Source organism: Macadamia integrifolia, chromosome 8 (genome assembly GCF_013358625.1).
Source record: "Macadamia integrifolia cultivar HAES 741 chromosome 8, SCU_Mint_v3, whole genome shotgun sequence".
NCBI lineage: Eukaryota > Viridiplantae > Streptophyta > Magnoliopsida > Proteales > Proteaceae > Macadamia > Macadamia integrifolia.
In genome coordinates, this window is record NC_056564.1 from 11628232 (window position 1) to 11640085 (window position 11854).

At 36.9% G+C, this 11854-nt stretch overlaps 1 protein-coding gene across 2 annotated transcripts; it reads right to left on the reverse strand.

Moving 5' to 3' along the window:
* Positions 1-1960: 1960 nt before the first annotated feature.
* Positions 1961-11479, reverse strand: LOC122087064 (protein SUPPRESSOR OF FRI 4-like). 2 transcript variants are annotated; one of them, XM_042656045.1, is made up of 7 exons: positions 11028-11473; positions 7649-7749; positions 6885-7008; positions 6054-6478; positions 3169-3323; positions 2992-3045; positions 1961-2310 (listed from the first exon to the last, which is right to left on the reverse strand). In XM_042656045.1, exons 1-7 carry the CDS (start codon positions 11216-11218, stop codon positions 2239-2241), a joined length of 1122 nt encoding a protein of 373 aa, XP_042511979.1. In that variant the 5' UTR covers positions 11219-11473; the 3' UTR covers positions 1961-2238. The 2 variants fall into 2 exon arrangements, with proteins under 2 accessions (XP_042511979.1, XP_042511978.1); XM_042656044.1 differs by having other exon boundaries at positions 1961-3045; positions 11028-11479.
* Positions 11480-11854: the final 375 nt, after the last annotated feature.

The window sequence follows — 11854 nt, forward strand, 5'->3', positions numbered from 1 at the left end:
TCTCTCTCTCTCTCTCTCTCTCTCTCTCTCTCTCTGCACGAGAACTATTTATTTCCTTATAGAGCACAAGTTCTATTTATAGAGACTTCCAAGCGTTGGCACGCAGTTCTGCAGTACTCTACCTTCCCAACTGCTTAATTTTGGTTGAGCTTCTCTCTGCAGGCTCAGCCGTACCTCAACAACTATGCATGAAAGCTACTGGTAACATGTGGATTTTGTGATATTCTTTATGAGATTTTATATATGATAAGGAAAAAAAAAACTGAGCTTTCCTTTCATCCACAGTGAAAGAAAATCTCTTCACCCACAGGATTTGACCGTTTGATTAATCCCAAAAAGGTATTTCAGACTTTTATTGGTATGAAGTGAGAGTTAATGATGAGAGTCAATGTTTTAATAGTCCATTCATAACTTCAAAAAACCATGAATGCACATATTCTCTCTTCACCTAGATGACATTAAAATTCAGTCCAAATCAAATCAAATTGATCCCTTATCAGTTTGGTTTTGGATGGGTTTTCGACCAAAACAGAAAAATGGATTGAACTCAATAAAAACTGAGACCAGACATATAGTAACATGATAAGAAATCGGAAACCTGAAAACCAGAATTTTTCCATTGATTTTCATATGTATACATCTAAAATCGAAACTAGACCAAGCCGAACTGGATAGTAAAATGATCACAAACCGATAAACAACATTTTTAAGTAATTTACCCTAACGATTTTACCTGTAAGAGTAGTCTCTTAAAGAGTTTTAATCTAAGAATCCCTTGTGGCATTGTTTTTCATTATTTCTCATTATTGCTTTCTGTGTAAGTTTGCCTACCTCTTATTCCCGGATTTGGCTCCTCTCTTGAGCACCCATTGCCTAGGTCTTGCCTAAAGCTACCTGGACGAACACCACGTGTCCAGACGAAGATCCAATTGTTCTTCGAGCTTCATTCTCCGTACCTCTATCAGCACCTCATTCTTCGCACCTCTCTCAAAACGTTGGATGAAGGGATGAAAAACCTTCAACAACTTAAAGGTTTTTATTTCGAATAAATTTTTTTTTTTTTTGAGGTTTATTGAGTTTCTTAATCAATTTTGGGTCCTAAATTCCTTCAGACCCTATGTTGTAGATTGGGATGACAAGAAAATGAAGGAAATAATGGAATATGTAATTTTTAATAAGATAAGATTAAACCTAAAGGTAAATTCCGGAATATGTCCCTTCATATCGATTTCTTGCTCCATGGCAACTCAGCTAAAATTTTATGGACAGACCGAAGGTCCCCTTGTTCAAATGTTAAAGTATAACGCAATCAGAGTACGCCACATAGCATAAGTAATCATAAAATACTCAAAAATAATACAATAGCCTTTGTGGCTATCGAAGTGGTTGCATAAGTATACGTATACATGGGAGGATATCCCATTACATGGAAGAATAAATATATTTCACCAAAAAAACAAAAGATAAATATTTGATTTTGAGGTTAAAATTAAACAAAAGGCCAATCTAATCCATGTTCTATAAATAAAAAGATTTGACTAAGTGCGAACCAAAAAAACCTGCCACATGGCAATTCAAAAAATCAAAAATCATTTTTTAGCACAGAAATGGATTTTTCTATTTCTGCTGTTCCTAGATACAGAAACAGCAGATTTTGCAGAAACAGCGGAAACAAAATCAAGCTGGTCCTGAAATAAAAGAGTGAACAATTCAAGGAAAGCACATCTGGCAATAAATTAGAAAAATGATACTAAAAATTATAGTTAACACTAGACTAAAAAAGGACAAAAAATCAAAAATTCATTTCTTCGCATAGAAACGGTTTTTCCGTTTAAACAGAAGAAACAAAATCAAGCAGGTCCTGAGATAGAAGAGTGAACAATTCAACGAAAGCACACCTGACGATAAATTAAAAAAATGATTCTAAAAATTATAGTTAACACTAGAATAAAAAGGATAGTTAAAAATGAAATCCAAGAAACGAATAAAAGCATATCAAACGTTATTACATCTCTCAGAAAGTTGATCCCCCCAAATATTTAAAAAAAAAATGGTTTCTATATTCTATCTCCGTTTGAATGAATACAACAGAGTTGATTTTGGTGACCAGTGGTGCCGTCCCAAAAGAACACAGTAAGACTGGTTTTACTCTTGGGATTCTGGTCTCTATGGTTCATGGAGAAAGCTTGCCCTCTGGAGAAGTTCTATATAGATCATCCACCTTCTACCATGGTGCAACTAGAAGGCCATTCGACCAGCAAGCCTGCTTTCAGATATCCTTCTGTCAATGGCAGCATCAATTGAGTTCATCTGAAAAATGAAACCACACTACTGAAAATCAGAGATAAATTCTCACCACCAGTCATTCCCCAGTGACAAAATAGACAGAAGCTGACCTGGGCCAAGTCTGAATGCACTGTACGATCAAAAAGATAACAAGAAATGCTATGAATTGAAAAATCCCGTGGGAAATATTCTTGTTCCTCACAAACCCCCACATTTTGTAATGAATCATAGGGAGAATTAAAATTTTCAACAAAGCAAATACATACACTATTTTTTTTCGCGTGGACCGATTGAAGAAACCTCCAGCTGATCGCAACATGCTTGTCAGATTTGTAAATACTAACTACCAGCAAAGATAATGTGAATACCTACTTGAATCTTTTGATGCCCAAAAAATCCGTGGAATTGCTTGCAAACCGCAGAGTGGCAGTTAAATATAGCACCATGCCCCCTCGGCCAGCATAGTTAGAACTAGAGTGATATTTGATTAAAGGGCCCATAGGATCTTTTCAAAGGTTGTTCTTATTTAACACGGAAAAAAATTCAGGCCCAGTATTCATTTGAAAGTACCACTAACATATGTAAGAATGTCTGAATAATTGAATCTGAAAGCAGCAAAGATAAAGCCTTACCATCCATTCGGATGTGCAAAGCAACTCGCATATCCATTTGAAGAATAAGAGGGGAGATACAGTAACAACTTACCTGGCTAGTCTCATCATGCACCTGATACTTTGGTAAGGACATTCTTCTTTCCTCCTGGTAATAAAATGAACACATTTAATCAGCAGAAATTTTCTTGAGTGAGTGGGACCAGGATCATAACTCAAATCAATAAATTCATTGAAACTGTAACAAACAGAATAAGGAAAAACTACTAACCATGGACATTGCCTCATCATCCCAGACTAAATAAACCTCATTAGCTCCTGGTTGGGTTGCCGGAGCTTTATTAGCTATCACAGGAGGCGGCCCTATTGAAGGACCACCAGTATTTGGACCTGAAGCATATGTATGTGAATTGAGAAATGAACCACCTACAGCAAAAGCAACAGAAATAGAAAACATCAAGCACCATACAGCACAAAGAAAAGACTTGGCATAACATCAAATTTACAAAAAAAAAAAAAAAAAACTCACATTGACAGTAAACCTCCCTAAAAAGTGTATTCTCATAATCACATCACTTTGAATTGAAAACAAACACTTACAACATCTTAAATGGATAGTTGAAATTCAATTCAGATTCACAATTGCTTACCTTGATATTTGTCTGGATAATTAGATACATGGTACAAATTAGATATCTATTGGTATCCAGATGGGAATCAGATACGAATTTGTAAATTGATATATCTGTTTTGGTATTTTAATACTATATATAATTATTTTCATTCCTAATATGTGATACAGATTATATTTATTTATATTTTTGTAAAATCATTAAAAAAAACTTAAATCAGATTCAAAGTTTGACACCAAATCCTTGGTGAATATGAATTCAACACTCATATGAAGTATCCGTTGGATATAGTATCAAATGCATGACCTTGTCAAGAAGTTCACCATCCTTTCAAGCATATATTTCAACTTTGGGAAAAGGCTGGGGACACTGCCGCATACTGCAAGCTAGTGCCTACTCTCTCTCTCTTTCTCTCACTCTCTCTCCTTTTCCTCCTTTAAAATGAATCCCATTGCCCACCCCATGCCTACATTGGTGCCACCTGCTAGCTTACCGCACACGAGCGGTTGCCTATCCCTCTCCCTTCAACTTTTTACGTTGGTCCTTTTCCTTAAATTATTATTCTATCTCTACAATCATTGTCTAGATAACAGATTTTTATGGACATCTGGAAACTCCTAAGAAAATACCATATCAACATGAGGAGAGAGAGAGAGAGTTCTCACAGCTAGCAGAGAATCCTATGGTCTGGTCATCAGGAAAAGCAAAAATTCTCTTTGTAATTGAGTATGTTCCACCATAACAGAAAATATATTCTTCACAACCAATTGGTTTGCGCCAACTGGAGACATCCCTTGACCTCTCTCTCTCTAATTATCTACTCTTAATGCTTCTAATCTATTCCGTCTTCTACAGATTTTACCTCTTGTTCTTAATTCCTTTTTGTTATAATTAAACTTGAATAAAGTTTCTCTTCAATATCTGTTGTTAATTAATATTATCCTGAATTGTTCCGAGTCTCATATTACACTTTTGCTCCGACTTCATTGACAGTATTGCTGTCACTTGCTCAATCAAGGTGATCTCCAGCAGTATGTCCTATACTGCTAAACATTTTTTGCCAAAGTTCAGAATTACTCATCTAGCGATCCTGCAGCTGTACTATACTCTGCAAGCGATGCTCCCACCCCCACAACCCCCAAAAAAACAAGAAAGGAAAAAGTATTGCTGCCACTTACCCACTTGAGGTGATTTCCAGCAACTACCGCAAGCCACAACCACAACATATAGAAAGAAGATACCACACTTAAATCGGCACAACACTTTTTAGGTCAATTAACTGGCAGAATATCTTCCACAGCAAGATGCTGTAATTTCATTTACATTAAAAAAAAAAAATTGCTGCAATTTCAAAAGCAACCAATTGGCTGACAATAAAAAAAATAAAAAATAAATAATACAGTACCAATGCAATGATGCATCACTCTTAACTTTGATCATACAATATGAAAAAATAAATAAACTTAGAATTCTGGGAAAGATATCATCATTTTATAATCAAGTGGCATTGATGAACAAAAGTAACTTGATGTGGGAGCATCTTGGGATACCCAATGGACGGGCCAGATCTTCTCTTATGTATGTGAGGATTAATTATGTAATCAAGGGTATGTATGTACTTTTACATATGTGAAAGGGGAGATAAGCAGGTCATGGAATATGTTTGGTGGGGGTCCCATGAATATTTTCGACAGTTGGTTATTGGGTTGTTCTCTGGGTAGAGTTGATTAGGAGTCCTTCAAGTTTTAAAAGATATTCTTGTCAAACATAAGCTATAAGTTGTTAGCGTTAATAACAAAACTAAAGTCCTGACGAGTAAGTAAAGTTAGTGTATTATCTCTCCAAGAGTTCTAGATTTCCTTCGGACTTCTTCTATAAATAGATGTACCCCCCCCCCTTTTTTAATTGTTTTATTGGATTAGTTGGGAGGAAAATTTTGGGTTCTTTTGGTTTGTTACCAAAGAAGGTGCAACAGGCTGGCTTTTCTCTCTACACCCAATTTTAGTAAGAAGATTCTCACTCTTTCTCTCGCTATTCTCTCTCCTCTTCTTTTCCAACTAATTCTTCTCGTCCTTATTGGAACAGCACAGCAGCTCTCTCTCTCTTTCTCTGAGAGAAATGTTGTCATTAGATCTAATTGGTAGTTCTAGGAAATATCGGCCTTTGATATAGAATCTTAGAGATATAGTCCATCACCTGCAGATCCATCTTGATATGCATTTGAAGATGAATAGTGATACAAAACAAACTCATACACAATACGTAACTTGCAAAAAAGGTGTACAAACATATAGAAATATATTTTTTTAAGGATGTGTAAACATTTGTGCACCAAAAAATATTTGTATGCAGAAGTAGAATCCCCTGAGGCATTAATATGCAATTCAAGTAAATTAAAAAAAAAAAAATAATGTTTACCAAAAAATATTTGTATGCAAAAGTAGAATCCCCTATGGCATTAATATGCAATTCAAGTAAATTAAAAAAAATCAATATGGAGCTTAAGAGAGAAGAGAATCAAAACCTTGAACAGCTGGGACATGGTAGCTATTTGCGGTAGAAGTGTTCACACTTGAATATGTGTCAACCAAGCTTTTAAGCTCTGCAGACGCACTCGGTGGAGTTGTCGTTGAAAGAACAGCGGCTGAAAACGGTGAACTATGAGTTGGGGCAGTAGCACTCACACTAATTGGAAATAAAGGTTGAGATACAGCAGGAACAAGCGGGGTGGATGAGGGTAATCCAAGTGGCGTGATTGGAAAAGGTGGTTGCTGTGGAGATGTGGATGAAAGAGGAGGCTGCCCAGCCTGTATAGGAAATAAAGGCTGCTGTGCCAATCCCACAGGTGCAGGAGGAGGTACTGAAAGTGCTGGATGCGGTGGAAACCAAGGTTGTGGGCGAGGAGGAACTGGCCAACCTGAAGGAGGCATTGCTAACGCAGAATTGTAACTGTAGCCAAAGATAAATAAACAAAAGCAGAGATTAATTAATGTGATCGCATAGAATAATTTAAGGAAAAGATAATTCCAATTTATATATAAATCCGCAAGATAGTGGACAATAAATTTAATTAGCTAATTTCTAGCAGCAACTAAATACATTCTAGAGGAAACACAAAATCAGATTTTTAGTTCTGCTTCTGATTTCAGTCACGGCCAAAACTAAATATTTGTGATTTCCTCTTCAGTTTCAGCCACTCCAGCCTATTACTGCAATTTTTTGTCTTCCACTTAATTCAACCAAAATTTGATATGATACCATAAAATAAAAGAGTTCACACTGGCCATATTATACCAAGAATAAGGATATCTCAAATCAGCAGTAGAAATGTTAAATCCAAGACAGAAATGCATACATTGGTTGCATTGCACCTAGAGTGGACTGCGGAGGAAAGCCAACACCTACTGCTCCTGGGACCACACCACCAAGCTTTGGGGTTGGAATCTCCAGTTTGGCCATTTTTGATGGGGCATCTTCATCTGCAACGAATTTTTCTCATGCTCATCAGAAGGTTTTAGTAAATTAAAAGACTAACTCCAGTCCAAGAACCATTACATATCAACCATCCTTCCTGATAAAATAATAAGATTCATAGATGGTGAAAATGGAGACAATATCTAAGCACGGCAGAGACTTTCAACAAAGGAACAGGTTTTACAGATGACCGATTCCATAAGGTATCTATGGATGGCACCCAACTTTGCCACGCGCCAAGCTGGATGGGGCTGAAATTTTGTGGACAAGTGGACACCAAGTTCCCATGCTCACATGTTAAGTTTCAGAGTAAACCAAGTTGGCCAAGTGGAAAACTAAAGAGCTAAAAAATCCAGGACTACTGAGAAAGTGTATGGCTGCATGCCAATATATGGGAGTGTCTATGGCTGAATTTGAACCAGAAATTTGACACATGATTCCCTAGATATCCAATGGTTGCAATTTCCACATCACCATTCCAAGTGGCACAACTAGGTGTGCCCATCTACAGACACCTCATGGACTGCAATGTACAAAATAAAGAATCTATAGAAAATAAAAAAAAATAAAAAAACCTCTCACACAACACAAGATGCAGATCCCAACTTCTTACATCTTGGCAATGACTGCATTCATTAAAATTACCTTGCTCTCCATAGTGTGCCGCTAAAATATCAGGTGGGATCCCTTGCATTCCGAATATCTCAATTTCCGTTGATTCTCTTTCAGGTTTAGCATTAGGAACCCTGTATTGATCAAAATTAAGGAACTTTGGCCAAAATGACAAAATAATTGACATAAAGAATACACCAACTCCCATTGTAATATTATTATATAAGACAAAAGAAATCTAATGGCCAAATAAAAGAAAATCCACAGAAGAACATTTCCCATGTCTTAAAATAAGAATAAATACACGAAGTTTCTACAGCCAATAAGTCAACACAGTATTTCACAAGATAATTAGTCATTGCCAGAACATCAATGCTTTAACCCTGGAATCTATTCAGTGGTTTCGCATTGCCAGAACAGCAATGCTTAAAGTATGAATAAATACACAAAGTTTCTACAGCCAATAAGTCATTGCCAGAACAGCAATGCTTAAACCCTGGAATCTATTCAGTGGTTTCGCAATAACAAAAAATATTCTGTCCAAGAAGAAAATTCATTTGATTATTGAATTTCCATTTTGCAAAATCTGTTGATTGTGTAATTTCTTTACAATCACAAGGAACAACAATTGATAATCAAGAAGAAAATTCATACTTTGCGCAGAACGAAATTTACTATTCCAAACATGAAGAATAACATACATCACTAAATATGTATTGGTCTCCTAAAACAGCATAAATGATTCTTTTGTGCATGTGAAGGTTTCTAGGTATGTTTATGAACTCTTAATATCTCCTTTCCAATAGTTTACTTTAAATTTCCAGCATTTATGAGATATATCCATCACATTGGTGTTTTTATCATGTCTCCACAAATGTCAACACTTTTCCGCAAGATATTTCTATTTCCAAATAGATTTGATCCCCCAAATATCATGTAGCTGCAAACTTAGAGAAGACTTGATCCAAGCAAAGATCTCTATTGACGAATAAGAGCCTATAATCATGTTCATCATTCCAATTCAAACTATTTCACCCTTGCTCAACTCTTTTGGGGATTTGATGAGATTGAACAAAGGAATATTTCTGATGATTATCTGGTGCTATATTATCACAAGACTCATGGTCAACTTTTCCAACCAAGGAGGTTTGATGAGGAAGCATCTCAAGCTCCAACTCATGATGTTTCTTCAAAAAGTCAATATTTGACTCACTCACATTACACATCTGGAACAACGTGGTCAATTTTATGGATTTTTAAGTCCTTTTATGACTATTCTCCATCACCTTGTCTTGGGGGTATTTTTGGAAGGTCAAAATTATCCTCAGTGTGAATTTGGTTTCATTTTCGTACACCAAGTAAAGAACTCAAAAGGTATAAGTACAAATGAGCTTAATAACTTGATATTGGATCCGAGGTTACGAAACCCGATTTGAATCGCTTATGGGCCCACCCAATCAAAGAAACTCAAATAATCATGATAATGGTAATATTGTAAGTCAAGGCTACAAAAGGGAAGTAAATCAGTGGAATAGACGGTATGAATGAGGAGGGTAATCTTGGAAGGGAAAACAAAATACGGATAGAAGGGACTTGGGTATAAAGGCAGGGGAAATATGGGAAAGGGAATTAAAAAGGGTTTATTAATAAAGGAAAGAAAGGAATCGTGGAAGCAGAGGGGTTGTCTTCTTCCTTGCATTAACAGAACCAGCAGAGGTTTCATTTCGAACAGAAAATTTCCCTCGAGATAGGATCGATCAAGATTGGGACTTTGGGATTCAACTCACAACAATCGACCCTCTGAAATCCAGGTACTACCTAAACACCAAGTGAAGAGTATGTGTTTTTAATCTGAACTTGTACCTAGCGGTGAGAACATAAGCGCAGGTCTGAGTTGTGATGGAATCTCAAGATTGAAGAGGGCTTTGGACCTAAGTTTTGGAGGGTTGAATCGCCTATGGAAAGGCAGTTTGTACCTAAAATCTGGAGAGGAAAGAAGTATCAAGAGAGATCGACCCATTATATATGGGCTGTAATCATCACCCAAAACAGAACAGAGTAAAGAAGAAAAGGGACAAAGATGCAAGAAGGATGAAGAAGAAGGGGAGGGAAAGGGAGATTGAACAGAAAAGGGGGGGGGGGCAGAGCCGGAGAGAGAAGGAAATCGCACATGCACACAGCCGCACAGGCTTCCACAAAACTCAATTATTCATTCTTTCAATCTGAAAAAATCTATCGTAGTTCCAGGCTTACAGCATATATATAAGAATTTAAAACTACTAAAACTAGAAACCAATTCCAAATAGGAAAATAAAACAACTACGAAACTACTAGCTTCTACTTAACTTACCCAAATAAAAAGAATAAATGCTAATATCAAAATATAAATAAATAAAATTCTAAAATATTCTACTAGACCAAAGACCCAAATGTGGACCTGTTCTCGGTTTGGGTTCCCAAACGGTTTGCCCGATCCATGGAAGCGCTCCTGCATCAATCCCACTTGAGGCTAGAGTACAACAGCACTGATGTCCCAAAACATAACCCAACTGAGACCTAAGATCTTCCAACTCATTAGCATACCTAGGCTTCCTTCTAAACAAAAACAAGTCAATTTGAAACCAAGAACTTAGCCCTTCTGATAAGATAAAAAATCACCATGGACTGCTCTCTGCCATCTGCATCGCAGAAAAACCTGGCCATAATTCCACTGTCATCATATCACCACCCCCCCAAGAAACCACATGGCGAGAGTACCTTTCGTTGACTACACCCTCCCCAATCTCTAATAATACCAACTATATCAGACACCCAAATTTCCTAGTTATCATCAATTGAAAAATGAGTATCTTATGCCTGTAATATAGGAAAGAACAGATGGATAAACTGCCATACCACAGGCAGTACTGAACAACCATCATAAGGTACGTAAAACCAAAGTAACTGGTATAACAGTGAGCACATTTAGACTTTTGTGTGGCAGCTTCTTCTCGTTCACACATCTTCATGGCTTTTGGACTGCATATCTGCAGTCTGATGAACTGTTGCCTTCGCAGCAATACAGTTCATCCATTTTCTCGCAAAAGGTATGCGGGAGAATAAGTAGAGGCACAACAAGATGAAAATCATGATGCAGAAGAAATACAATAGCGGTTCCAACTGGCACAATTTGTGACCTTGGCATGTAAACAAATTCTAGAGGATACGAAGAACCCTCGAAAACAACCATATTTGCACCATGATGCAACGGTAATCAACCAGAAAACCAGCAATAAGAATATCTAATGGAATAAAATATCTATCGCAAAAGAACCCAGACACAATTTCAAGAGAACACAACAACGAATCACTTCAGGCAAAACGATTTTTTTTTTTTTTCTATCTTTTTCTACGTTAGGGTTTAGAGGCGAACTTTGTGACGTTCTCCTTATGGACCTGAAGAACATGTATTGCCATTCCACTTGCAGTTGAGAGCTTCTTATGGCAGACATGGCATTTAAAGTGCCTAGCTTTCTGATGCTGAACAAGGATCTTCTCGTCGTCAAACTCCCGATCGCAATAATAACACCAAACTTTCGAAGGCCTCTTCTTCTTCTTACCCATCTCCTTCTGCGAAATAGGACTTTGTCTTCCTTCCTCTCCCCTCCTCGTAAACAAAGGAATGCGTAGGTTTTCCCAACGAGCTTCAATTAGGGTTAGGGTTTATGTCGCTCTCTCGATTCAAAGAAATACCCCCACGAAGTCGCAGAGAAGAAGAGAAGCTTCGCCTCTCTCTCTTTCTCTCTGTCTCTCTCACACACACACACTATATATAAGGTGGGGTTTAGCCTACTCTTTGCTCTGTCAGACTAGAAGTAGGAAAAAAGGCTTGTTTAGATTCTCCTGTAAAGGATCCAAAGCAGATGGAAATATTGTGAAAACAAAAAGAAAATTCTGTCAGTTTCCTTGCCTAGACAGAATTTCACCTCTCTCTCTTCTCTCTCTCTCTCCCATTGGATTTTTTAAATCGCATAGTGCAAGAGGAATCTGGACACTTCACCAATGAGGGATTAAGAAATGGTATCATTCATATGGGACCCACATGATCAAAGATAAAATGTCAATATTGACTCCATTGTTTAATGTTTATTATGTGAAGAGGGTATAAAGGTCTCAAAAAAAAAAAAAGGTATAAGTTAGTAAATTATGATTTTTAATATTAGTTTTTCTATAGAAAAAAAAAAAAAAAGGGAGGTATAA

Bases quoted from the DNA above. Each gene is read 5' to 3' on its own strand.
- LOC122087064 (XM_042656044.1), bottom strand. From the start codon at position 11,218: ATGGGTAAGAAGAAGAAGAGGCCTTCGAAAGTTTGGTGTTATTATTGC. The intron at 7,009-7,648 runs GTAATTTTAATG...AATTCGTTGCAG, and splicing joins GGCACACTATGGAGAGCAAG to ATGAAGATGCCCCATCAAAA. The intron at 6,479-6,884 runs GTATGCATTTCT...CTTTGGCTACAG, and splicing joins CTAGGTGCAATGCAACCAAT to TTACAATTCTGCGTTAGCAA.